A 27,408-nucleotide genomic window follows, 5' to 3' on the forward strand; every position below is an offset into this window, starting at 1 on the left:
TTAAGCAAAATATTTGGGTTAAAACCTTTCTCAGTTAAATATGTGTTACAAGGCGAACCTCTCCCATGATGTGTAACAACCTTCCCTGACATTTGCTTTGCTATGATGGTGAGTCTTGCCCCACCTGGGAGATTTGTTACTCCTGTGCTATTATGCAAGGAGCAGCAAATGTAAATGACTCATCTTTGGTCTGGAGCAATAGAAGATTCATTACTTATACGCAGTAATATTTACCAAGAACTGCAAAGACCTTTATATACAAACTCAGTGCTCATTTAACCCTTAACACCAAATTCATGCTGAAAAAAGTCCTGTACTTTGAATGGCATTGGCCTGTTTTTACATTATTGGAAAGCTCATAATTAAGCTTGCAAAGTGTCATAATTAACTGTGTAAATCATTTCAAAACATGAATCCTACAACAAAAGTCTTTTACTTTCAGTTGGCAGCTAACCATTCTTTTTCTGACATTTTCTGTTATCTATGGGGTCCAAATGTTTTCTCTAGGAATCTATTTTCTGACAATTGCTCCAGTAAGTATATACCACATTGTATGTGGAGGCAACTCCAAAATAATCTCTTTCTGTAGAGATTATAGTAATGACTCATTAACACTGTTTCTTTTCCTTTATGATTTTATTTAGATTCATTTTGCAGCATTTTTATAACAGTAGACAAATTAAGTAATTTGTTGTTCAGTAAAGACTAATCTGACCTATTGAGGCTTTGTTGAATAGTCACTACTGCAGCACTGGACATTGTGTGGTGGTCAGAGGTTTTCAAAGGACAACAAAGAACAAAAGATTAAGGTGACATTTGTTAAAAACAACCCCTGTGGGTGTCTTTGTGTCATCCTTAAAGGGTCCTCTTGGATGCTTAAGAGATGAGACATCGAGAGGTCACTACAGACCTCACTTCCACATGCACCCACTCTATATCTTTCTGTATTAATCAAACTAGTCATGAATACATGCACAGTGACACACACATTGCTCTCTATTCTGTCCAGCGACAGCCCACAGTCTCCCTGCTGCAGCCTGGCCGCAGGACAGTGAGTGAGTCAGCTTGCTCAGCCAGCCGCACAGCCCTGTCTGCTTTGTCTATCAGGCTGCCTGTTTATCTGCCGACCTTCAGTATTTGATTGTGCCTCTATCTTGCCTATCTGACCTGGATGTCTTTTTCTGCTGGTTTGTGTTGTTGTTTGTCTGTGTTCTTTCTAGTTCACTTCCTCATATTTAAAGTGTCACTTAGCATATTGTTTGAGATTCTACCTGATGGCTGACTGCAGCTATGTGTTTTATTTAATACATTTGTCACTTGTGTTTTTGATGGCAAGCATTTTGCCCACCTTTGTATTTCCAAGCTCATTTAAAGCATACCAAGTCCTTCAGTCTAATTAGGGATACTTGAAGGTATTCAGAACAAGGTGTTTCTCTGCAGGCGTGACCCCACCTTCTTGAAGAGGGCTTTTAGTTTGCATAATTTGCAGTGCTTAATCTTCATCATCCTTTCTCTCCTGCCATCATCCTCTTCAGTATCCCCCTCCAGACCCAACCAAGGCGTCCACACGCCTCCATGGAGCTCTGGGTCAGCCATAGGATCATCTGGTGGATTCCTGGCCATCACAGCTGTCTGGTTATACTCTGCCAGCCTGGTCAACAGGTGTTTCACTACCTCTGGACGAGCTTCTGCCAAGTCAGTTCTCTCATAAGGGTCAGAGCTGACATTAAACAGCCACACAGACTTTCCTAGCTCATTGCGCCGCTTCTCCAGTTTCTGCCACCGATCTGGCCCACCAGGGAGAGCCTGTGGTGGAATCCAGTCCCCATCGCCTACATTTCCTGTCAGTAGCTTCCAGTCACCAGCCCGTAATGCGGCCCTGACAGCTGTGTCCCAGATCCCAAAGCCATTGAGTACCATCGCCTTGTGGTATGGCTCCCCAGGCTTTCTGGACACTGGGTCAATGTTGAAAAGGATTTCAGTGCGAGGACAGGGCAGACCCTCGCTGATGCTGCCCCACACATTGTGACCATCAAGACCAATGTGGGTCCGCAGGGTCCCAGCAAGCCCCAGTAATGTGGGATACCAGTCAGAGACATGGATCAGTGCTCTGCTTACAACACCCTTTCTCTTCAGTAGGGGGCTGTGGACAAAGCCCACAGCCCGAATGCCACCTTCCCAGTATGTTCCTTTGCCACCTCTTAGTGGCCAGTTACTCCCGCCAAAAAGTGGCTGTCCACCATTATCAGAAGAGTAGATCAGTATGGAGTTTTGATAGAACCCACTAGACTTCAGTTGCTGGACTACTTGTCCAATCGAATTGTCCAGGCAATTTAGCATGCCTGCATAGTGGCGCCTGAGGCGATTGCTTTGGAAATCATTGTGGTTGAGAAAATGGTCTGGAACCTGCAGAGGGGTATGGGCAGCCTGAAGGGAGAGATAGAGGAAGAGAGGTGTATGGGGGTCATGGCTCTGCAGTATCTGTTTCACTCTAGTGGGATTAAAAGAAAAAATATTTGGATTAAAAAATGGGAATATTGCATTTTACCTTTTTGGTTTTAGCTTGGTTCTCACCTCTCTATGTAAAGCAGTGTAGAATAGTTCCCAGTCATCTCCCAGGCAGGCCTTTCTCCATCATGCAGGTCAAATCCACAAGCTTCAGCCCCGTCACAGCTCTGATAGGAGAAGTGGTCTCCACTGCCAGTTAGTGTGCCAAGGAAACTCTGAAATCCACGTCCAGTGGGCAGGCAGCTTGGCCTGCAGAAGCCTAGATGCCATTTACCCACCATGTGTGTGGTATATCCAGCTTCAACAAGAAGCTCGGGTAGGGTGGGGATGTCTGAGGGCAGGCAGAGGGGTTGACGTGGTCGGATGATTGAATGCTGGAGTCCTGTGTGAATTTGGTAGCTGACAGGGCAGAGTATGGGAGAGAGTGGTATTTTAGTATCATTACACACAATCAAACCCAGGTATTGAATCATCTTCAATTAATTATTCTGTCAAATAAGAGACAAATATTTTTTGTTGTATACTGTGTATGTTTTGTGTCAGCCTGCAAAATGCCACTAAACGTTGATTTGCCCTGAAAATAAGACAGCTGGGAAGTAACACGCAGTCTTTGCTGCTTCATATATTATACAGTATGATACTGTACATGGTTATTTTTCTGGCCTTGTTTGTTCTACTTTGCCCCATAAATATGACACAGAACAAAAGCCTATTAGTGCTGCACTTGACATAATCTGAGAACAGATGCTGCAAAAACAAATACCAACTGAATTACAATGTAATGATGAAACTTACCGCCCGGTCATGAGCTGACTGCGAGAGGGTGAGCAGATAGGCTGGACATAATAATTTTCAAGTTTGACCCCCTCTGCTGCAAGCTGGTCCAACACAGGAGTGTGGATGTCGGAGCCATGGTAGCCAATATCTCCAAAGCCCTGATCATCCACCATGATAAAGATAAGATGAGGCTGCCTTGGCCTTTCCACCTCTTCTGTATGCACACCATCATCCTTGGACTTGTGCGTGCCCAAGCATCCGAGGCCACAGAGCAAGGTCACACCAATCACAAGGATAAACACAGAGCAGATTCTTTCCCTCATCTCCAGCAACGCTCTGCAGCTAATGTCTACTGATGTCTGATTTTGTCTGCAGTCAGTAAATTTCAATCTGAATCACGTCTGCAGGATTGGGCAGAGATGTAGTTCCCAGAGGCTCGCCTAAAAAGGTCTTATCTGTCCATTAAGAAGGAGATCTCGTCGTTTCTGGAGCTTATTCTTGGTTTTGTGAGCTGAGCTGGTGCCAGCTGCTGTGGTGGGTGGAGAGAAACTGCTGTCTCTCTGTCAGTTGGCAGAGGTGAGTGTGAAGCAGTTTTTGCAGGACCTTGCTACATTCCTCTGTAGGTGCTGGCGCCTCGTAAGATGGCTGGGAAACTGAAACAATTCAGTATCCAGCCTATCATCAAGAGGAAAAACTATTGTTTGCAACAGAAGAAGAAGAATGGCAAAGAATTACAACTGTTACATGATGAAATAAAAGAGCTAAAGAGAACACATTTTGCAACCTGTTAAAAAACAAGACTATCTCATGTCTACTAAATCAATCTGTATTATCATAATTACTATTACTGCCAGTGATATTAAAGTCCTTTTGACCATTTAACATCACTGTTATTGCTTGTACTGCATATTTTAAAGTATACTATAAATCATTAATGAAAATCAAATAACATTTTTCTTTCATTGCTCTATACGGCTCAATTAATAGAGCAATCTGATGACATTACCACCTGTGCTGGGGCATTGAAACCTGAGTACAGAGAAATATCCGGCATGTTGTGATGTGAATGTGTATCGACCGTGCAGCTCTTAGCCTTCACCTCACTGCCATCTCCTTCCCATAATGCTGAGAGGAAATCAATGCCTCAGATACGAGTCCATTTCCTACGTTGTAGAAGCAAACTCATGTTGCCTCACCCTGTGGGAAATTTCACAGGCCTTTTGCTTACGGTAAGTGTGTGGTGTGTGTTGGGGACTGAGGAAGATGATGCTGAGGTAAGAATGATGCTGGCAAAGACAAGGCAATGAAAGGGAAATATAAACTAATGCAGGAAGGGAGAAAAGCAGTAGGGGATGAGAAAGCTTCACTGTCTAAGAGGAGCAAGTTCAACATAAACAAAGTGGCATAAAAGGAGCAGTCACTTTGTCTTGCTGTGTATTTATGTTGGGGTCTCTGGGTGTAGCCATCAGATTGCCTCCGGGAAATGCAGGGAGACATGAACTCTGTTTTACTGCTGAGAAGGGGAGGACATGGAGGTGGGCTGTAAAAATGCAAAGTGACAAATGTCTTCTTGAGAGAGAGAGGGAGCATGGGATTGTACTTTTCCTTCAACTGTCTGAGGGGATGTAAAGTGATGGTACTAGATAAAAGGCGCGTTAAAGATTCTGTTGTAAATACTGTGGTCTGCAGAAGTATATTTCACAGACCTACAATGATAAAAAGTAGGTGCCAAAAATAGAATAAAGATTAAAAAATAATGTAAAGTGGGCTCAGTTTTTAAGTGGAATTTTTCTACAACAACGTAGAAGAGTGTTATCAATTTTAATGCCAAAAATACAAATAATAATGCACAACAAATAGGAAGTTGAAATGTGGGTAAAAGGAGCTAAAAAACACAACACCGGTCTGTTTACATGTTAATGTGTGTGTGAGTCTGTGTGCGGCTGTGTTTTGGAAAAGGCAAAAAGGCAGTGGTGCAGAGTAGAAGGGATGGGGGTGGGTGTGATTTATTCATGAAGACAAATAAGTGACTCACTCAATTTGGAGTCACTCTGTTAGAGCTAGTTTTAAGGTGTGTGTGTGTGGTAAATTTAGTACTTCAAATTTAAATCTCTTTATATGCACTGATTTATGTGTGGATTAGGCAGATCCCTCAGGGGATCAACTACAAGTTACTGGGCTCTCTGTATCTTGACCAATTAACAGTTAACTTACAACTAACTTAAGCTGACCTCTTATGTTAGTAGTTATGGTGAAGAAAAAAAACATATTAATATTGATGAACTGCTAAGTTCAAACAAACAAACAAAAACACAAGATCCATTTCATGTAAATATAGAAAAACAAACAAACGAACTAATAGAAATGTGGTTCCAGGTAAGAGCAAGATTGTCATATGGGTATCAGCTAAAATGATAATAATGTGGCAAGCTGATCCTAACCTGATCATGACAACAGTCATTCAAATGATTTCATGTTATTGTGATGCAGTACAGATGTGGTCTTCAGCTGGCTTAGCTGCCTGTGCCAGGCTTTCTGCTACATTTAGAAATATTTCCTGCGATAAGGAAAAAGTATGCTCTGCTGGCGCTTGTGGAAAAGTCAGGGGGTCACTTGTGTCATGGGTTCAATGCTTGGGCACCATGAATATCTGTGCCAACTGGCAATCCATATATTATACGATTGATGATATTTCAGTAAATGCCATCATTGTCAGTCTGCCAGACAAAAAGTCAGGGGATCACAACCGTCAATAGGCTTCATCCTCCAATTGTCTCAGTCTGGACCAGTGGTTCAAATAACCAACTGTAATACCAGCTGATAATCCTGACTGTGTGTGTGTTTTAACACATTTAGGTAAATGGATACGCAATTGCTGATTCTATCAACAAAGTCCAGACATCTGAGTCTGAGACATGACACAAATATGTCAGTGCCTAGAGCCCAAAAGGTTGACACTCAAAGAGATCCTGGTTGCACTGCTCCTCAAATACTCAAGGATCATCTTCCAGCCTGATATTCCATCCACTCCCTTTTCCCCTCCTTCTGTGATGGATTGACAAGATGAGGCTGAGGTGATGGGGTCCACACAGGGCCATCACATCAAACAAACCACCCACACAGAGGATACTGGTGGCCTTTCTGGTGTCAAATTCACAAACTAAAGTTAACTTTTCTTCCGCGTCTTCCTCCTCTTTAAAGTACTTCCTCAGCCAGGCTGCTGCATCCTATCAGTCATTTCCCCCTAGGAGAGTGAATGCTGGTTTTGACTCATCAAAATTAAAAGGGGTTATACAAGCTCACTGTGTGCACATACACATATGTATGAGATACAGCCAGCAAGAGAGTGCCACCATGAGGATTTTAGGAGTAATCATTCAGAGGGCAGGAAGTGGAAACAACAAATTAGTAACTAACAAAATCATAGTCAGGCAAAACCGTTAGTGATTTCTTCATTGTTCGTCCAGCACCATCAACAGAGTGATATTTTTCCACTTTTTTTCCCCGGAGGGATCTGTCTGTCTGTCAACAAGAATGTTCCTGGTTCAAATCTGGCTAGGGCCTGTCTTTGTGGAGTTTGCATGTTTTCTCCCACATTCCAAAGACTGGGGATTCTAAACTGGCTATAGGGGGAGTGCGAGTGTGACTTGTTAGCCCTGTGATAGACTGGCGCCTTGTCCAGACTGTACTCTTGCTCACTAATAGCTGGAACAGGCTCCAGCACCCCTCTGACCCTAGACAGGACAAAGTGGATTAGAAAATGGATGGATGGGTGATTAGGGAGCAGTTGTGTAATGGGTAAAATGCCTTAAGCGGTCTTAGAGTACATATAAAAAAATGTAATATATAAACACAGTGCTACACCAACTGCACAGTGCTTATGCACTGGTTGGTGTAGCACAGTAGGGAGGAACAGGTTATGACCAGCATAGCAACATGTTAAGGGAACTGTTACCTTGACTGTGTCTTCTGGGTTTATTTAGAAAGGCCTGTTGAATAACATATTTTTTAGACAGATGGTCTACACCGTTGTTTTGTATGTATTCAGAGGTGTGTGTCTATGTTTGTGTGGGTGACTCACTGGTGACAGGACACAGAGGTTATGAAGGGCCACCTGGCGTAACATCGCATCTATGTCATGAGGCAGATGCCACAGGACTCATCTCTCCCAAAACAGTGGGAGTCCTATGAGAGATCACAAACTGAGGTCAGGAGTTCAGCACATGAGGGGGAAATAGAGGTTGAAGACCAAGACAAAAAGTCAGTCAGTGAGAGCAATAATAATAATGTCTTAATCTCACAGATTAAATTAAAAGGACACCTCCCATTAATTTAAATACAATTTACATAAACATTAAACTGTGTGATCACTGAATACTCGTCATTATTGAACTAGTAAAGAAAGAAAGAAATTTCAACTATATCATTAGGACAGAATTTAAATTTTAACAATTTAAACAAAGTTGATTAAATAGTCAAATCAATTCTGTACAGAATATAAAATTACAGACCTCCTAATTTTCTTGTAAAATGTCAAAATTAGACCTTCAAAGGGAAAACTCAGCTTTTAACTTGACATTTTAAAATGTTAAACTCTTCAGGGTCATATAAAACGTGTTTCCCAAAAGGTTAAAATACAATGTTCAGAACAATATGTCCTTAAAGCTACTCTGTGAAAATAAAGTTCATCTTCGAATACATTTCTAATATGCACAGGTTGAAAGCTGCATGCATTTGGAAGCAAGTTTTAATGTTTGCATTTTAAAATACCTACTACCCCCTTCAATTACTGCCTAGAGTTACATACATGTTTAGAATAATCTCTGTCCTCACTTGGTGCATTGCTAACTGAAAGCCCAGTTTACGTCATGTTTATTAGTATGACAGTCTCATTTTCACCTCATTTGAGCCAGGGGGCAGGGCTGGCAGAAGTGTGTTGGCAGTATCTGCCATCCTGGCACAGAAGCCACAGTTAAAGGGCACAGAGTCTGTGCCTGCTGCTGCTCAACAAATATGTCTGTCAAAGTCTTCATGGGAAGGCAAGTTGGCCCAACAGAGGAGCCATTAGATAGAAAAATGAGAACAGGAGAACAGAGAAAATGTCTAACACATTTTGCTCTGTGTAAAGACATGAAAGAAAAACAACTATAAAGGAGAGACACAAATTAATTATCGGTAGAGGAACATGAGAGGGGCAAAGCTGTCACCCCACTTAAAGGTCCTCCCATGTCCTCAGAGAAAAAAGGCACACAGTTCTTCTGTTGCCTGGGTTATAATGCTACAATCCTCATATGCTTGCTTCACTATCTCACATCATTTTAAACTATTTTGCTACACACAGCATATGGAATACAAAACCATGCAGAGCCACAGGATAAGTAAAAAAGACAGCCTCTTCCTGTCTTTTAAGGGCCTAAGGCAAAACTACAGTGCTGTGTATTGTTCAACAATCAACCTACTTTTAACCACTAGGTGGAGTAATTGGTACAACTGATCAATTACTCTTCAAGCACTGTATATTTAAATACTTTATTGGCTTGTGTAAAAACAAACAAATATTGGAATTGTAGTATCAGTGTGATTTAAATTTGTCTCAACTGCAGTGTTTGTTTGATCTGACTCTGTCGCCTGGAAGAGCGGGTGACGTTTTTTTTTTTCTGAGTGTCTGACCCAGGACTGATCTTGGTTACTATCCTGAGGTCTGGAGACAGCTGCAGAGTATGGCTGCCAAAGGGAGCAGCTATCATTGGTAACCTCCTGCTGCATTGATTGTAGCGGTGTTGCCTTTCTAGCATGGGGATCATTCAGTCTCTATCAACAGGTTTAAAGGCCAGTGTGCCAAAGGAAATACAATTAGCTTAGACAAGTTGACATCCACTGAGACTTTCTGTGTTTGTCATTTTTCAATTTTTTTCCCCAGTGCTCAATGTAGCTTGACATTAGATGAAGTCTTAGGGAACTTGAAAAGCGAGGAGAATGAAGGAAACAATGTGGAGAAATTGAAGTCTAACTGATTATTCAATTATAATCATTTATTTCCTTGACAGAGCAACTATATGTGTTCTCAGTTAGCAATAAAACTTGTGTGGATGTTTTCTGACATTTGATGACATCTATCTCTCAAAAGAAATCCAAAGTGCCCCTAAAATGTCTAAAAATATGCACTTGATCTTTGTAATTATTTTTAATTAGGAGCTGCACGTCAACACCCTGAAGTGACATGGACAAAATGAACATTCCAACTTGCTGATTAGTTAATATGTTTGTTAATGAGTTAACATCACTGCTGCGTAAGTACAGCTTCACAGAGCTGCTGTGGAGGGCTGTAGACTCTTCATCTGGTTTCTGTGTGTCTTTGTTCTGCCTCTCCAGATCTGTCAACACACTCAAAGGTTTTTAGGTGTAAAAATGTTGGATGTAATTGTTACAGAATCTGAGCTTGGATCCATTGATGCATTCCAAAATGTTATATAAATGACATTTGGTTTTCTATTACTTTCACGTCTGTTCAAACAGCATTTGACATTCAATAAACACTGGAAATTGTTGTTAAGACATATTTTAGTGCAGTTTGCACAAGTATTCCATATGCTTTATGATGACAGCCTGGAATGTCTCCAGCTTAAGAGCAGCATCAGTAGTAAACCATTTACCAGCACCAGCACTCAGCTGCTCGTTGTCTACATGTTGATTTTAATCAGAAACTGTCAGAGTAAATCACAGTGGATTTGAAAGTAATTAGTGGAGTGGTGTGTCCTATCATGGTGAGTCTTAGCCATGAGATCTGAGTCTGGCTGTGACCCTACTAAAGGTTACTAATGACCTCAATTCCAGATATGACATACTGCCATTTGGGTGTTCTGAATGTTAACTTTGTCTGGGTCTGCAGAGAAGTAGGCAAAGCAGTGAAGGTGATGGCCCCACCATGTGTCCTATTTTTGGAGGGCTATCAGCAACCCAGTGGCACAGGTCTGAGTGACAGGGCAAGTGTTGCGCTGGACCCTCCCCTCGTTCTGTTGGTGCAGGCATTCCTCAGTGTAAGCAGACACAGACCCCCCTCCCACCATATTTCTCTCTCCTTCTCCCTCTCTCTGGCAATGAAGCTTGACCCACTCTGGGTATGGGTGGATAGACAGAAGTGTGTGTGTACATGTGTGTGTTCAGGTGTAAGTGTCAGCCTCAGAGATCAGAAGGAAGTTAGTGCCCGGACAGTGTGGTAGGAGAAGAGCAGGTCAGAGCTCTCTGAAGGGGGCCTGACTGCTGACCATGGGGCCAACACACTGAGGGGGTCTCCCTGAGTGAATTAAAAAAAAACGAAACAAAAAGAAGAACGGATTTAGCCACAAAAAAAGAAGAAACGTTAAAAAAAGAAGACAGACATCAAAAAAATGGTTGCAGAGGAAGTCATAATTACATTGTCCGGAGGAGGACCATGGGGGTTTCGTCTTCAGGGAGGCATCGAACATCAGAAACCACTCCAGGTGGCCAAGGTAAGGTGGGTCATTCAGCAGTTGGGACAGGAACCAGTGTTTCATAAATGTACTGGAAAGTAAAGAACTGTGTTAAATGTTGTGAACAAAGTTTAAAGTAATTTCTGGCTGCAGTGCAGGTTGGTTTGGAGTCTTTATTTTGTTCATGAAAGAGTTTCATGCAGAGATTTAGTGATGAATGTTTTTTCATATGAAGCCACCCAGTTTGTTTAAAAATTTTGGAGCGTGTATGTCCAAATTTTACACCTTACAAGAAACTTGGATCAACTTTTTTTATTTTGTAATTTTCTTACAGAGAAATTGGACTTTTGGATGTGATAGTTCAGTTTAGTACATTTGAACATACATTACATACATTCATACATTTTCACACAGAACCCACAAACCCATGAATGCACACACCCTTTCAATAATTGTCGACTGTGCAAAAGTACTTTTTTAAGGTGGCTATTTATAGTTGAGAAGCCGCAGGTCACGAGGTCAGCCAAAGGTGTGTGTTTCAGCTCAGTACTCAAAGATTAAACTCATTAACCATCCTAAAACCAACTTTTATATTGCATGTACTTTCTGATCAGGTACCACATGACTTGTTTATTAGTGACCATGTGATAGAAACCAGCAAAATGTATTCTGTTATTAAACTCAGCCAATTAATATAATTCACATAATAAAAAATATTATGTGAACAAATACAAATGGGAAATGGGTTTGAAAAACTTTGCACAAGAGAAAGAACCGTGCACCTATTTACTGCATACTGCATCATGAATACATATATGCATAATACACAAATAAATACACAATAGAAGTCATGTTTTACAGTCACTTTGTCCTAAAAATAAGTAATCAACACCTCCTCTTGGAGACGTTGGCTACATAATTGATTAATGTAGAATAGTTGTATGGGAATTTTGAAGAAAGCCGTTTCTGTCTGACCATCGAAAACAGTGTGCTCCTTTACCCTTGAGAGAAGCAAGGCATAATCCTGTCAGGTCTTGTTCTATATTGTCCATAACAGGTGGAGCCATGTTAGGCTTCCATGAAAGAGCCGGTGTGCCTGCATGTTCATGTTAATGTGTTTATTTATATGACTGTGCATTTTTGAATGAGTACATGCAGTGTATACGTATGCGAGTATGTAAGGATGCTTCAGCTATTATGATTTGCTACCACAAGGTGGCTTAATGAATGTCTAGCTGACATCCTGTGCAGTAGGCAGGCACAGACCACTTTGAAAGGCTTAGCTAAATGGGGACATGGGATTTCATTACAGGCAAGCCAGAATAGCTAAAAAGAAAACTAATTAAGGACCCCAAAGTAACAGTTCCCTATCCCTGTATTCTAACATTCAGCATTCGTTTAATACATGCCTTCAGCCTTCATTGAGTATGATCAACACAGCAGTCTCGTCTTTGAGAAGTTTCAAACACCTGCTGTGAATTTATTATGCAACGTGTTGACATGGCTTGTGGAGACCTGAGGCAATTTAGTGTGGGCAAAACGCCACAGTCCTGACAGACCTCAGGCACAAATAGCAAAGCACCAAATGAAGATGGCTGCTGGCTGGCATTTCCCTGTTAAAGTGTGTAAGAGTGCTCCACTCAAGCTGTAATATGTGGCATATGTCCGCAGCAAGATCAGCCTGTCAGGACAAAATCTGCTCCCTGTCTCTGTCAGTCACTATCACAAACTAGGATAGCAGTACAGCCCTGTCAGGTTTTTATTTTCTATCTGTCATTAGAAAGAGTAAACACACAATTCTAGGAAAATGCTAGAGCAGAGAAGAAAGACAAAAAATACTACTGGCATCCTCTTTTAGTACTGTACAACCAAACCAATGCTGTAGACTTGTCCTTGAGTTATATTTGATGTGGTCCCAATAAAACTATAAAAAACAAATGGAAATTTCCAGGCAGGCACAACTGTATACCTTAAATACAACTGATAGTCTTCAACAGGGATATATATAAAAAAGTATTAAAAAAATATGAATGCCTGACAGAAACATGGTGGCAAATGTCTCTGACTTCATTGGAACTTGAGGCATTTGTGAGACCAGGATGTCTCCGGAAGGACCTTAAAATTTTTAGGATTTGCCCCAAAATACTTAAAAACAGAACATATATTTTTGATTTAACCTATCAAATTTGTATAACTTGTCTGTGCATGAGTTTTGAAATATTATCTTTCTTTACTTGTACAGGTGCGTAAACGCAGTAAGGCCTGCAGAGCTGGATTGCGGGAAGCTGATGAGTTGGTGTCCATCAATGATCAGCCATGTGGAACACTCTCCCATGCCCAGGCCATGAACCTTATCGATAGCTGCCCTGGCATATTACACATCCGGGTCAAAAGGTCAGATGAACAACAAACTTGCAAGAACAATCTATGTATTCAAATGGATCAAGAAAACAAACATCTTATTATTAGTTCAGAGTGTATTTACAGTATGTTGGACAAGCAGTATAACCAAATGCTATGCTTGTGCTGATCCAAGCCAGATCTAGAAATCCACATCCCCATTTGTCTGCAATATAGTAAACTCTTTACTTATTTTCAGGACGCCTGCTGGTTTTCAGTCTGTGGTGCTTATGACACGTGCCCCATCTCCCCGCATAGACAAAGAGTACCGTGCCGCTCTGCGAGCCATGTCTCCCACCCATCCCCACCATGCACCTGTCCGTGAGGTCCACCATAGTCGCTCTTCACTAACCAGTGGGCTAACATCTCCGCCTGGTAGTGAGGCTTACTATGGTGAGACTGACAGTGATGCCGACGTGGCAGGCTATGAGAGGCAGCGTCGGCAGAAACGCCGCAGCCCTAGCAACTCCAATCCAGGAAAACCAACAGGACGAACCTCTCCTGAGGGTGGGGAGACATCAGAGATGAGTGGCTACGACAGTGCCCCAGATGCACATGTCTATCCACGTTTGTTAGATGGCCGTGGGGGAGATGGGGATGGAGGAGGTGGACTACCTGGAGTGGCACGAAGAGAGGTGATTTACCAACCTCCTGGTCAAGGAATGTGGTCCTCTCAGACATCCACAGAGACTTCCTCTATCATCTCCTCAGCAGATGACCAAGGGCCACGGGATGTAGGGCAAGAGGAAGATTGTGACTTTCTAGAGCCAGCCAATGTGCCACTGGTATCCCCTGAGAGGGCAAAGGAGGCTCTGATGCTGGGCTCCCGCAACCAGCTTGTGCCCATGGTGGGTCCTGTGAATAAACCCATTGATGAAGAGCTTACAACAACCTACATGGAAAAGGCCAAGCAAGCCAGTAAGTACAGATGAAGAAGACTATTTCTTGATGAAGACTGTAGGTTAGTTGACGATTCAAATAATATAAGCTGTAAGGTCTGAAAACAGATAAAACAATTACTTTGCCTTTAGATCATTTCAATGTGCCATTTATCTTGCAGCACAGAAATATGTCACTGAAGTAAAAAGAAAATCCAATCAACTGACCAACCAGCTTAAACAGGTCCCTGAATAAAACAATATTGTGTGTCTATGTGCCACTGATGCCAGAAAAATTCAAATGACCACATTTAAAGCATAGTACAGCAGTGATTAAGGATTGTGTCTTTATCTTGATATGGTTCTTCAACAACACAACTGTCTCCTTAACAAAGTAAATTAGCACGATGAACCAAAAGTCATTAAGCATACTTGAGGTTGGTTGTTGACAGTGGGTGTCAAAATAACAGAGCATGGTCAGTATGGTTTTCTATATTTACTCCTACTTATGTGTGTACAAACCCCAGCGATCAATCTGTGAGCACTGAAAAGAATTCGCAGCTGCTTTTAGGTATCAAGTAGCAAAGCAAAATTACTCCAATTTTCTCAGCTCCCCTCTCTCCTTCTATTCCCACTCTATCCATTTCTCTTCCTGTCCTTTTTATTTATATTTACATATTTGTTACCAGCTACATTAAAGTTTACAGGTTTGTGGATGATAATATTAAAAAACCTAAAATCGAACAGAAGAATGATTGCCACTTTGACCACTTTGACTTACATCAGCTAAAGTGGTATTCTCGCCTACAACCTGTCATCCTGTCCATCAGCCATAAAAAGCCTAGCAAGAGGACAGAGGTGAGCTATTTATAGTCCTCAGGCTGTTTTAAGAACTTTAATAAATTTACTCCTGTAAATCCCCCCTGCCATCACAGAGTGCAGGTTTAACATTCTAATGTCCTACTTAGGGACCCTGTCTTGGACAAATTAAGAGCTCCCTTCATGTGGCAGTCCATATTAGGGTAACAAAATTAGGCTGCCTGTGATAATCTCCTTAATACCATAACAAGTTACAGGATATAATATGGCTGCTGTGCAAAGTTCTCCTTCCAGTCACCTACAACATGCTACTTTCCACTAGCTTGCACATATTTTTATTTAGGTTAGCTATCAAGGTACATAAGCCTAATAATGTGCAAATTTATCCTTCACCCCAGCTAATGTGAGAAGCTGAAGGCTTGCCAGGAATGTTCCCAGAAGTGCTTCTGTGGCAAGTTAAGAGATGGATGCCTGCTAAAGGCATGGTGGTCACAGGACAGGTTTAGATGCTCATGTCAGCATCAGTTCTTGGTTAAAACCTTTATTTTGTACATCTCTGACTGTAGCATTTATGTTACAATACTGTGCAGAATTTTCTAATAGCTATGACTTTCATCCCCTGCAGAACTGAACCGAGGGGATAACCTGCAGGACAAGCATGTGAAGGAAGCCAAAAGCAAGTGTCGAACAATCGCATCTCTGTTGACAGATGCCCCCAACCCTCACTCTAAAGGGGTGCTAATGTTTAAAAAGAGAAGACAGCGCTCAAAGAAGTACACTCTCACCAGCTTTGGTAGCGTTGATGAGGACATGTGCGAAGACTCACGAGATGAAGATGGGGCATTTCCTGGCAGTGAATCTGAGTTTGATGAGGATGGATTCTCAGCAGTTCCTGACCCAACTTGGGATAGTGACTACCTGGATATGCTGGAGAAGAGGGCAACTGCAGGCACTGAAGGTCGTGGGGATGGAGCAGAAGATGCTCCAAGTCCAGGTCTAAGTGACACTGCAGGCAAGGGTGCCCAGTTATTTGAGCAGCAGAGAAAGAGAGTTGCTGAACATGCCAAGAAGGTGGAAGCTGCCCAACCCCAGGCACCTCCGTATGTCCAGGAGCAACCGCAGATGTGTCAGTTGTACCCTGAAATGCAACCACAAAGGCAACCTCAGCAGACTATACCACCAAGCCCTGCATCCACACAGCCAATATTATCTCAAACATCAAGTCCAGCTGGTGGTGCAGCTAATGCAATGTCTAATGACAATCTACCCTACTCTGCAGTTAGCACAGCAAGCATGGTGATGTCACCTCCGCCTGTGGCACCCAAACCAGCCACTGCCTCAGTGACTGTTTTGATGAGCCCTGCAGAACCAGCTGAAACACCATTACCAGAACTACCTACGAGTAATGTTCTCAATAGAACCGCACGTCCATTCACCCCTGGATTTATCAGCATTCGAGCTGCTACTGCCCCTGTAACGTTCCGGCCATCAGTCACAAAGACATCTCAACGCCCTGCTTCAGCAGCTGTTGTGCCACCACCATTCTCCACTGCCTCCGAAATAGGCAGTACAACATTACCTTACCAGCTACCCCCTGGTCCTAAACCAGTGTTCTCCCCACCATCCTCCACAATTCCAGGTGTCTTGGCCCTGACAGCAGAAGCTCCAGTTACCTCCCACCCTCCAGCCCATTATACCTCTGTAGAGACAATGCAATCATCACCACCAACTATTGTTCATCAGGCTCCATTTGCAACAGTTGCACCTTTGTCTGTACCTGCAATACTGCCTGCCCAACAAACACAAGGGGTTCCAACCCCTGTTCCTCCTGTATCTCAGATCTCTGGCTCAGTTGACCTAGTTTCACAAATCACCCCCCTCCAACCGCCAGTTGCTCAGGCAGTGCCATCACAATTTGCCTCAGCACCTGTGGCTCAAGTGTCTGTGGTTTCCCAGCCTGAGGCAGTAGCTGCAACTCCAGTTCCTGGTCCAACAGGACGTACAGGAATCTTACTTGAGGCTCGACGTCGCAGTGGCAAAGTCAAACCTATGTTCAATGTTCCTGATGTCAAAAAGAACTCCCCAAATCCTGAGTTGTTGTCTATGGTGCAGAACCTAGATGACAGATCCACCCGATATAAATATGGCCAACCACCCAATGAGGTTATCTATGATGGCGCAGAAGAAGAGAGAAGTGGGGAGACTGGAACAGGGCGGATGCCTCCTCCAGTGGCACCCAAGCCTCGGGTCATCCAAGAGACCCCACAGTTTCTTCAGGCAGGTGGTAAGGGAGCCCAACTCTTTGCCCGAAGGCAGAGCCGCATGGGTATGTATGTAGTGGAGAACCCATCTGAGACCTCTTACCAACAGGAAGTGGCTACATATAGTGCAGCCCAACCACATGACCCCTCCCTCAATTCCTCTCATCCCTCTCAATGGAAATACTCACCAAATGTCCGTGCACCTCCGCCCATTGGATACAATCCACTCTTGGCCCCCTCTATTCCTACAGGGCCTCAAAGAGATCCAAACAAGGCAAACAAGGGTAGAGGGGGCTCCCAAAGAGAGGGCATCAAAGCTCTAGATTTCATGAGAAGGCAACCCTATCAGCTCAACTCTGCCATGTTCAACTATGGAGGCAGTGCGGCTAATCTATCAGCCATGCCTTCTTACCAGATGCAGCAGGGTGACTACACTATGGTTGGCAGCTCATTAACATCACCGAGACAGATCCCTATGAAAACGGCTCGTGTCTATGAGATCAAGCGATTCTCAACACCTACACCCATGTCAGCTCCTACTCTGTCTCCGAAAGTCATTGCACCTCGCTCAGCCACAACCCTTGGAGAACGTTTGACTCATTCTGGCATGACATCTCCACCTCCTGTTCCTTTCACTCCAGCTTCAGCCCCTGTTTTCACAGCACCACCAGCCAGTGCTCCGACTCCAGCTTCACCTGCCTCACACCCAGTTGGACTGCCCAGCCTCCCAAAATTTGCCGCCACTCCAATTCCTAACCTAGTACCCCCAGCAGCCCCAACACCTTACACTCCACTATCATACTCTACTGGGCTTCAGACAGCCAAGCAGTTCCAGAGTGCTCCTGAACTCAGTATCCTTGCCTCTTTGCCACCACTTAAGTCTAACCCAGTTCAGGCACCCAAACCACGTTTTGTTGCCACTAAGGGAGGCGTCCAGCCCCGTGTCTGGAGGCCAGGGGCAATCTGATCTGCAATGAATCAGTCAGTATCAAACACACACGTGCACTTTTCAGGATATGATGCGATAACTAGAGAAGATTGAAGCAAGGTGTCTGGACTTGTAGAGTTTTCTAGAAGACGTTTCACTGCTCATCCAAGCAGCTCATCCAAGCAGCTTCATCAGTTCGGAATCCAGAACTGATGAAGCTGCTTGGATGGTGGTTTTTGAGGAATGTCGTCAGGTATAAAATAGTTGGTTGAAGATATTATGCTTTTGGAAAATATGATGGCAATTCTCGTATCCAATTATTAATAATCAAAAAAGAATAATTGACTTGTTAAATTAGGTGATGAAGAACAAAAACCCCAAAAAAGACATACAAGACAGAAATACCTACAGAGCTAGCTATTCATAATGCGCTTATTACATTCATTTTGCTGTCAGTACATGTAACAGAGTGACAAAAACAATGAGGTATATTAGCATAAATTGTGTCTTGTATAGTCTACCATATGCCTGTCCTGGGGGAGGTTTGTGTAAGGCTTCTGGAGATCTCTTCTACCTGCTTAGCAGAACAAAATCTAAACAGAGCCTGTACTGAAATATTCTTTGAAACTTGAATAGCTATTGGATAAATTCAATGAAGATGTATATCGTGTGATGCTGACAAGAGAGGGGCTGATAAAGACTTTTATCTTGGAACGTCTAGCTGTCATTACCTGTCCTACTAAATTATGTGTACAAAGTGTTTTTTTACCCACTGTTTATAGCCTTATCAATGGGAATCTATGGTGATCTAATGTTCTCATCTGACAGTTTAAATGATGCATGACCATGCAATTAAAAGTGGTTTTAAACACCTTAGCTCACTGTCAAAAAAACAAGGTTTCCTCTTGCAAAGTGTTTTTGAGGTTGTGCCAAATTCCTCAGCTCACTATAGCCTGAGAGAAATGCCACTTTTTTTAGTGCAAGTAACATTCAACAAGCGCCCAGGCTGTTACTGAATGTACACTTGTCACTGGATATCACAGCTAGTTGTCACTTTGGCACACCAAAGTTTATGTACATTTTATTAAACAAATAAGACACATGAAGTAATGTGTATTTTTTTCTGTTTAATTGTTATTTGATCTAAAGGGATACAAGGGTAAGTTGATGAATGGAGAGGCACCAGCATTTAAAAAAGGTTCAAGGAATGAGTGTGGCTGTGTAGGGATATCTATCTATCTATCTATCTATCTATCTATCTATCTATCTATCTATCTATCTATCTATCTATCTATCTATCTATCTGAAATGTCATGAATCATGATTACAAAATGGGGCTCAAGTTTCCCACAAATAGTCATGATTAAAAGTAACAAAACTAATGCTTCTGATTGATTTAACAGCCTGTAGAAATGAAAGGAGAGTGGGCAGGGAAGTTTGATCTGTAAAGTTTGTACGTGAAGCTAAGAAGCTCGTGAGAACAAGCACAGATATGTAGCTGGTGTCTTTTGTTTCACAATGATTGAGTACTTAATGGATTAATACATTGGAAGTTTGGGTATATTAAAAGAAACAAGTAAGAAACAAAGAAATGTTGTTTTCAGCTATGGAATTCTTGAGAGATGCTTTTGTTGTTTGTTTTTTTTCTACCATATTTCTCTTTAAGCTTTTTCTTGTTATATATCATGGCTCCAAAATCTAGGCTGATGTGGATATACTTATGTTGATATGTAGGATATATATGTTTCTGAATGTAGCTGGATAAAATAATAAGTGTGAAATGTTTGTCATTTTTGCTGAGTAGAAGTTTATACTCAGGGTCAAGACATTTCTAGAGGAATAAAATTAGATCTGAAAGTTCTTCAGTTGTCTGGCATGGGTGATTTTACACTGCCCTCTGTTGTTCAGAGTGTGATCCTGCTCTTTTCTTCCTCATACACTGGCCACATTCTTTTACCGAAGGCACAGAAATACATATATTAATATCACTCAGCTGTCACCTTAGTGCACGTAAGTATCAATGTAGGCCTATAGAAAAATGCAAATTATGTTGGGTCTTACCTACCTACCTACCTATCTTCATTCTTGAAGTGACAAGTCTTTTTAAAATACAAAACAGTTAAAGTATTTGTGAGATTTTAAATCTGGGAAGCCTACTAACTCTATTATATTTACAGCTGAGTCTTTAAGTGTTCAATTTAGGATCACTCCAGTTCTGAAACTTTGAAATCATCAGTCTGCAAGGACCACTACAAGTTTCAGCTTCTATTTACAGAGACAGGTTTGGTTTTGCATTTGTTGCAAGCAGATGTGTTTTTATCAAACATTGTTCCTAGTTGTGGACATCTTCCTCATAACTGACTTTTATTAATGACATTTCAAACTGAAAAATTATGCGTTAGAAGCTTGCCAACATCTTTTTATAGCCATCCTATTGCTTCGTAGGCATCAATTAGCTTTACTATGTGACATTTAGTAACTTTCCAAGTGGAGTTAAGTCATTAAGTCTAGCCACATGTTTTGATGAGCCTGTGAATTCATATAAGCTCTGCAGGTGCTAAACATTTGCACACCACTGTTCGTTGAAGTATTCATTTAGTTTCCTGTCGTCATTTGCCACTGGGTGGTGCTATGACACTGTGCTGTGGTTAAAATCAGAAGGGCATTTTGTTGCCAGCTTCCCATCTTACAGGGTACCTATAAATAGGATTGTTCAAATATATGGCTATTTATGTAAAATGAAAATTACTTTTGCCACTACTGTAATTAAGAAACAGCTCTTAATATAACGACTAAAAGCAGATCAAGTAAAAATAAAACAAAACTGTCTTCTAGCCTTTGGGAAGCTTCTATTTCAAGATGTACTGTAGTTTCCATGGGGCTAATGCTCCAGTAACATAAACATTGTCTTAACACCTTTTTCAGTCATGAATATTAATACGTTTCATTGACATGGACAGGGAAAAGTGTTTGAATCACAAAATTAATTTATAAGAATAATCAATTATACAAGACCCACTTGGTTCAGAAACACGCTTTTAAATATTTAACTTGGTATTGGAGTCTGAAAAAGATTTTAGAATGACTGAGAGCTGATGAGTCAAAATCTGTTATTGTGAGACAAGGCTGGAAATAGTATGCTTAAAATAAGGCAGAACAATGTTAAATGCAAGTGAACTATATGACCCAGATGTCAGCAGAAATGCAAAACTGCACATCATTTCACAATTTTGCATTGAAATAAAATCTTTTTCCACAGAGGTTTTGCCAGAGATGCACATGTAATGAAGTCTTACATGAAAACACTCTGAGAACTATTCAAAACAATATCTGCAGTTTTACTTTAAGTAAAAATTATTTGTAGTCATTGGGATTTATGCTGACAATTAATGATCATGTTCCAAAAAAGCATGAGAATCATCCACCCAATACAGTCCTTTTCTGAACTGAAATTCTTCCACAACCACAAGATGATTTCCCATGAATAATTCTGTATTATTTGAGGCTCAGAAGATGAATTCTAAAAATGTCTTTACTATTTCTTCCAGCAGTCAGGAGTTTATGTGTTATGCGTGCATTGGCATTGCCTGCAGAAATACACAAACCCCAGACAATGAATCCTGACCTACCTGACCTTTTCTCTGGCAACAATTTGAGACTTACTTTGCAAGGTGGAGTGGTGAAGTACTGTATGCTTAAGGAAATTAGATCCATGGGTTCAGCATTTCCAAACGTAGTAGGTAGACTAACTACTAACTATCTAACTAACTAAACCAATCATCATTTTCATTAGAATTTTCTATTGAATATTTTCTATGAATTGGGTTGTATTAAAGAGAAGATGCCATCATTATAAAGGCCAACATTCTCCTACATGCCTGGGAAAGAAAAGGTTCAGTTGGATGCACTTAACATAACATAACATATTATATATCACTAAATCCCACACAAAGGACATTAAAAATCAGCCAATGTATTACAGACACCTTGTAATGTGGTTAATGTTGTATGTTATTTAACCCATCCCTCTAAATATAGCCCAGTATTTTGGTGCCAAACAGTGGCTGGAACATAAAAGTAAAGTGAAAAAGTAGCTCCTTACAAACTCAAGTGTCTTTGGTGAATGTCTGGTGTTCGGTTAATACTATACATATCCACAATCAACCTATTACATCATGTATGTGTGAAGTTTTCCTATACTTTAACTGGGCCTTTGGATGCTCTCCACCTTGTTTACATATGATATGTTTGCAAAAGTTGTTCTAGTCCTACAAACATTGCCTGAATATCTGACAGCTCTGTCTTCAAGTTTCCATCAGTCCCAGTCCATCAGATGCTTCAAAGGAACTGAAAATGTGACAATCTAGTGTCAGGTTAGAGTACGGTTGAGAGTGAATGAGCTACCTATCACTTTGAAACACAAACTGTCCCTAATATACACATATGTACTTAACCTTCAACTTGTAGTTGCACACTCTACTATCGGTCTCTCCCTGTTTCTTTGCATACCCCAACACACCCCACAGTCCTCTGAGGTTATCTTATAGCTGAGTTCTGTTACTCTCGTTCTTTGGAAACTAAATATAGGCTTCTGAGCCATCTGTGAGAATGATTTTGTTCCCTTAATATCACCATCAGCACTTTTAGCTGGCCAACAGAGACTTCACCCGCCTTAACGTGCCCCCTCCCCAATCCCAATTCATGCTCCTAACCTCAACCTCCTCCTCCTCTCGTCTTGACACCAACACTGCTGCCCACACCCCATCCCTCTGAGAGATCTGCCATCTAAGTGTTGGGTGGGTTTTGCACTCCCTGGGACCTGGGTCCAGCCATACGTAGGGTCGGAGCACTGAGGGATTTGTAAACGTGTGATCAAGACCACCAGCATTGAGCCCTGGGTCTCCTCTTCACTGTTTGGTATTTATAGGTCTGTCTCTCCTCCCAGGATTACAACAGAAACCCGGTGAGTGGACCTACATCCCCTCAGTGTGCTTTGTTCTGGTAAATGGGCAACCGCTAGGATTTGGATTTTGGATACTACAAACATTAAGAGAAGAATTTAAAGATGCATTATATTCCCTCTCATAATTTCTACAGGTTGTGCAGTTGATCTTGGAAAAACAAATGCATAAGAACATATTTACTACAGTTCTACCAAAGAACTAAAAAAGGTTTATTAAGGTAAATTGGCTCTGCAGGTCACTTTGCTGATTTTCTCTGTACATCTAAAAAAAATGACCAAAGCAATGTGTGAATGTGCTGACCATCCCTCTCGGTGGGCGTTGCAAATCATTTATATGGTGTTACTGAGCCCTTAGAGGGGGTTGGTGAATTTGAGTGGAGAGTTCTCTAAGCTTGTAATCATTTGAGAAAACTAACCGATGTCAAAAAACTTCCTTATTAACATCATCGACTACTCCGGTTTTCAGTCCTATTTTGAGAGAACCTTATATGCTTTGAACTGTTTTCTAGAGGTGTGCATTGTGTCCTTAAGAGTAGTGTCAGGCCCATTTGATAGTCGAATGACGCCATTACACGTCGCTAAAATGTCTTGGCTGGAAATGGTTTTTAAAAATAGCAGCAGTGGGTTGAGTTACAGTCAGTAGATGTGATGTGATGTTTTGCCACTTGACTGGGCCTTAAAGAAACTGTCAAGAGTTGAAAGCACTGATATCCGTGTAGGAAGAAAAAGTGTGTAGCATAACAGTATATATGTTGTAACTAGATGCATATGCCAGTCAACAAAGCTACTAAAGATTGCTAACTTAGGATATGTTTTAAAAATTGTTGTTAATGTGTTTTTTTTAGCATTGAGTGATACTTCGACATGTGAGACAGATGTGGAAAGTAATACTCTCATGTTTGCCCACCTGCATGTTCTCCATGCAGCAGTTTGGGGAATAAGATCATGTAATATGAATAATGCAAATGCTATTTAATGATCCCATGGCTGACTTTAACTACAGTAGAATAATATTGGTATTAGTCAATACCAATTTCTCAAAGCATGCTTCTGTTTACATTTGACTTAGCGTGTGTGCAGAACTTGTGTCACCAAACAAAACTGAAACACTGAGCTATATGTTTCCTAGGGGTCAGACATCTGTTTCACTAGAGGAATCTTGGGAATCCAAGGGCACTGACATCCCGCTTGAACTTGAAAAATGAGGAGGGCATGTGCAGTCTGACTGCCTGATACATTAAGGTCCTGTGGATTCACTTTCGGGGTTGTTAGTGGCTGGAAGTGTTGACGGTGAAGACTGGTTTTGAGGAGGGGCAATAGAAGTGAAAAGTGATACAAAAACAGTCCCATGATGTATGTGAAACCATTTTTTATTATTATTTTATTTATTATTATAATAATATTTATAAATACTTTCAAAAGTATACATCAAAGCTTTAACATCACTTACTGGTTATGTCAAGAGACAAATTCTGTTCCTTTAACACTTGCTGAATTAGTTTTAAATGTACTTCTGAATGTTCTTTATTCTTTTCTCAGTCTTTTATTAATATGTTTTTGTTCTTTTCTGGCCCTCCAGTCATGCCTCTGGGAACACCTGCCCCATTAAACAAGCGGAAAAAGCCCTCCAAGATTATAACTGACCTATCACATATCGCTCAGGATGGTAAGGCTGACATGAAATGATATTACTCAGAGCAGCTCCTTCATATACACCTACTATACAGAAATAGATGGTTGATAAGTGAGAGGTGCTGTAGGTAGAATATAAGATTTATCTGTACAATTATGAGCGAATACATTAAATCAGATTTAGTCTTATGACTGAGGCAACTTTAGGTGGACTTTGCTTTTAAAACAGTGTGGTTTTGTGTCATTTTGACATAAAAAATGTAAATGCTGTAGGCATACTTAAACAAGCTTTAAATGTTTGAAGAATGATATATGTCAATAACCAAACCTATTAGTGAGTGATATTTTTTGTAAGTCTTTCACATTTTCATAACCCTTTATAATAATAAGAAATGTTGTTTAAAATCTCTTTACCTAGAATATGAGTCAGAGCCAGAGGCCTCAGAGTTCGATCTGGGAACAAAGATCCGGACTCCTAAAGACATCATGCTGGAAGAGCTCTCCCTGATGAAGAACCGTGGCTCCAAGATGTTTAGGATGAGACAGCAGAGGGTGGAGAAGTTCATCTACGAGAACAACCCTGACATCTTCAGCAGTGAGTCAATGGTGAGAATCTGGAAAACAAAGGCCAATCACTATTCTGTCATTTAAAACACTCAAGAACTATTAATACATTAAAATCCCTTTATTTCATGCTGGAATGGCTAGATGATTTAAATGTTGAGTCACCTGTAACAATGATAGAAACATCTGGCCTTAAGATTACTACAGTAGTGTTTGTTAGAGTTTTGTAGTAGCTTAAAAAAAACGTATAAATGACAATCAGAACTCAAAGTGGCATAGTCAGTTAAGTTGACTGTATTTTTTTCAGGACAACCTCCAGAAGTTTGTTCCATCTCTGGGAGGTCAGATGGGAAGTCAGATGATAAATGTCGGTGGGCATTATGTGAGCAAACTGGCTGGACATCAGTATATTGGAGGGACACTTGGAGGAGGGGCTCCCATGCCTCCTCCAAAGCCAGGAAGCAAAGGTGCAGGAGCAGGAGGAGCAGGAGGAGCAGGAGGTGCAGGAGGAGCAGGGGGACTGGGTTGGGGTGGTAAAGGTGGAGAAGAAGGCACTGGATGGACTCCCCTAAAAGGTTAGTATTTTTTGTGTTGGAGTATGATTCTGGGATGCATTTACGGTACTTTTTTCTGAGATTTAGAAGACAGATGCAACTGTAATGTCTGTTCAGTAAACATGAAACTAGCTTTAGCACGCTTTCGAAAGAGAAGAAATTGTGTTTGTATGCAATACAATCTACCTCCCAGAACCTCAAAAATCACAACTTAGACATGGACAATGTACAAAAGCCAAAGTGTAATAACACTCCTGTTAGGTCTTCCTGTGTGATTTCTAAGGAACCAGCAACACAATAAGTGTGTTGTTTTTATACTTTTCTTTGTATGAATTTAATCAGATTTAAAGTATCAGTTTAATAATTTCATAACTAATGGTAGGCAGAATTGTACCTTTAAAGAGAGCTATGCTAACAATTTCCTCTAGTATACAGTATTCTGGATTAGGCTTCCTACCAACATACAAAACAACAGGTAAACCACAAACAGCATATCCTCTGATGTGGATGTTTCCTTTACAGGAGGTGGAAAAGATGACCTAACCAAGAAGCACTTTCATGTGAAGACGTATGTGTCACCCTGGGAGAGAGCCATGAAAGGTGATGAGAATCTGTTAGCAACTCTGAAAACATCCATGCCTGTTCCAGCTGATCAAAAAGAATTGCCCAAGTACAGGTCCTTCAACAGGTAGTTCCCTCAAGCTCTGACTTTGTAGGTGTTTTGTAAAAAGCTGGAGCTTTGATTGATCTCAAATCCTGCTTTGCTAGGTTTGCCATGCCCTACGGTGGCTTCGAAAAGGCCAAGCAGTTCATGAAATTCCAGCTGCCAGACACGGAGGCGACCAAACAGGAGCCTGAACCTGCAGTGGTGTACCAACATGACATTGGCTGTCGGCCTTCCTTCAACCGCACTCCTATTGGCTGGGTGGGCAGCAACGAGCCCAGCACCATTCATATGGAGTCGGATGCTGTGCCTTTTGATGGAGAGACAGACGAGCTGTGAAAACATATTCTTACTGTGATTACATACACACACACGCAAGCAAGCATGACAGCAAATTTACATACATGTGCGATAGATAAGCTTACAATTGAATGTTAAATCAATGAATTTGACTCTCTCACTGTGGATAACTGAAAGTATACCTGGTATGTGGTCATGTTCTAACCTTGCTATGTATTTGGTTGTAAAGCAAAGAAACAAGCTGTAGCGGTTATGGGGAATGAAATAACAAACCTTTATTTGTTAAGTTTATAAACACTCCTTGAAGTTGTCAGAATGTGTTGTTGTACTACGTAAGAAGTTGGAAGATTTTGTCCACGAGGAAAGAATGAATCATGTATGAAGAATAGACTTATACTGTTGTGCACGCTGTCTTTATGTCACCTTGTTACCATCACTGTTTTCCCGTTGCCTTTTTTTGTTGTTGTTAAGATTCTTATCATTTTTTTCTGCTATACATCCTACAAACTCATCTAATTCAGAATGCATGCATTGAGTCTGTTGCTGATACCTTATCTCACTGAACCACTGCAGTTTCGCCACAATAAATGGTAACACTCCACTAGTAGAGTGATTAAAATGATCAAGGGGAATCATTTTTTGTGTATATGAATATGAATATTTTTAATGTGTAATATTTAGTTAGAAACTTGTCAGAGTTTAGCTTGTT

General features: G+C 41.3%; 3 protein-coding genes across 5 annotated transcripts; 2 read left to right on the top strand and 1 right to left on the bottom strand.

Annotated features, from left to right (window-relative positions):
* Positions 1–873: 873 nt before the first annotated feature.
* LOC114447641 (arylsulfatase I) lies at positions 874–9,032 on the bottom strand. Its single transcript, XM_028424029.1, has 4 exons — positions 8,956–9,032; positions 3,304–3,654; positions 2,575–2,907; positions 874–2,491 (listed from the first exon to the last, which is right to left on the bottom strand). The coding sequence occupies exons 1-4, from the start codon at positions 9,030–9,032 to the stop codon at positions 1,417–1,419; spliced, it is 1,836 nt and encodes a 611-aa protein (XP_028279830.1). The 3' UTR covers positions 874–1,416.
* A 1,318-nt stretch (positions 9,033–10,350) lies between these two features.
* Positions 10,351–19,128, top strand: synpo2la (synaptopodin 2-like a). Of its 2 annotated transcripts, none has more exons than XM_028423338.1 (4): positions 10,351–10,780; positions 12,979–13,130; positions 13,336–14,054; positions 15,459–19,128. In XM_028423338.1, the coding sequence occupies exons 1-4, from the start codon at positions 10,718–10,720 to the stop codon at positions 18,059–18,061; spliced, it is 3,537 nt and encodes a 1,178-aa protein (XP_028279139.1). In that variant the 5' UTR covers positions 10,351–10,717; the 3' UTR covers positions 18,062–19,128. The 2 variants fall into 2 exon arrangements, with proteins under 2 accessions (XP_028279139.1, XP_028279138.1); XM_028423337.1 differs by having other exon boundaries at positions 10,351–10,775.
* Positions 19,129–22,707: 3,579 nt separating this feature from the next.
* Positions 22,708–27,300, top strand: myoz1a (myozenin 1a). Of its 2 annotated transcripts, XM_028424255.1 has the most exons (7): positions 22,708–22,985; positions 24,115–24,338; positions 24,565–24,651; positions 25,036–25,223; positions 25,489–25,756; positions 26,258–26,423; positions 26,504–27,300. In XM_028424255.1, the coding sequence occupies exons 3-7, from the start codon at positions 24,567–24,569 to the stop codon at positions 26,736–26,738; spliced, it is 942 nt and encodes a 313-aa protein (XP_028280056.1). In that variant the 5' UTR covers positions 22,708–22,985; positions 24,115–24,338; positions 24,565–24,566; the 3' UTR covers positions 26,739–27,300. The 2 variants fall into 2 exon arrangements, with proteins under 2 accessions (XP_028280056.1, XP_028280055.1); XM_028424254.1 differs by lacking the exon at positions 24,115–24,338 and having other exon boundaries at positions 22,713–22,985.
* Positions 27,301–27,408: the final 108 nt, after the last annotated feature.

This window comes from Parambassis ranga, chromosome 15, assembly GCF_900634625.1.
Source record: "Parambassis ranga chromosome 15, fParRan2.1, whole genome shotgun sequence".
NCBI classification, from domain to species: domain Eukaryota; kingdom Metazoa; phylum Chordata; class Actinopteri; family Ambassidae; genus Parambassis; species Parambassis ranga.

Bases quoted from the DNA above. Each gene is read 5' to 3' on its own strand.
- myoz1a (XM_028424255.1), top strand. From the start codon at position 24,567: ATGCCTCTGGGAACACCTGCCCCATTAAACAAGCGGAAAAAGCCCTCC. The intron at 25,224-25,488 runs GTGAGAATCTGG...TATTTTTTTCAG, and splicing joins TCTTCAGCAGTGAGTCAATG to GACAACCTCCAGAAGTTTGT. The intron at 26,424-26,503 runs GTAGTTCCCTCA...CTGCTTTGCTAG, and splicing joins AAGTACAGGTCCTTCAACAG to GTTTGCCATGCCCTACGGTG.
- synpo2la (XM_028423337.1), top strand. From the start codon at position 10,674: ATGGTTGCAGAGGAAGTCATAATTACATTGTCCGGAGGAGGACCATGG. The intron at 10,776-12,978 runs GTAAGGTGGGTC...TTACTTGTACAG, and splicing joins AACCACTCCAGGTGGCCAAG to GTGCGTAAACGCAGTAAGGC. The intron at 13,131-13,335 runs GTCAGATGAACA...ACTTATTTTCAG, and splicing joins TTACACATCCGGGTCAAAAG to GACGCCTGCTGGTTTTCAGT.
- LOC114447641 (XM_028424029.1), bottom strand. From the start codon at position 9,032: ATGATAGCTGCTCCCTTTGGCAGCCATACTCTGCAGCTGTCTCCAGAC. The intron at 3,655-8,955 runs GTCAGACACTCA...TACTGACTGCAG, and splicing joins GTAACCAAGATCAGTCCTGG to ACAAAATCAGACATCAGTAG. The intron at 2,492-2,574 runs GTGAGAACCAAG...TAATCCCACTAG, and splicing joins ACACTGCTTTACATAGAGAG to AGTGAAACAGATACTGCAGA.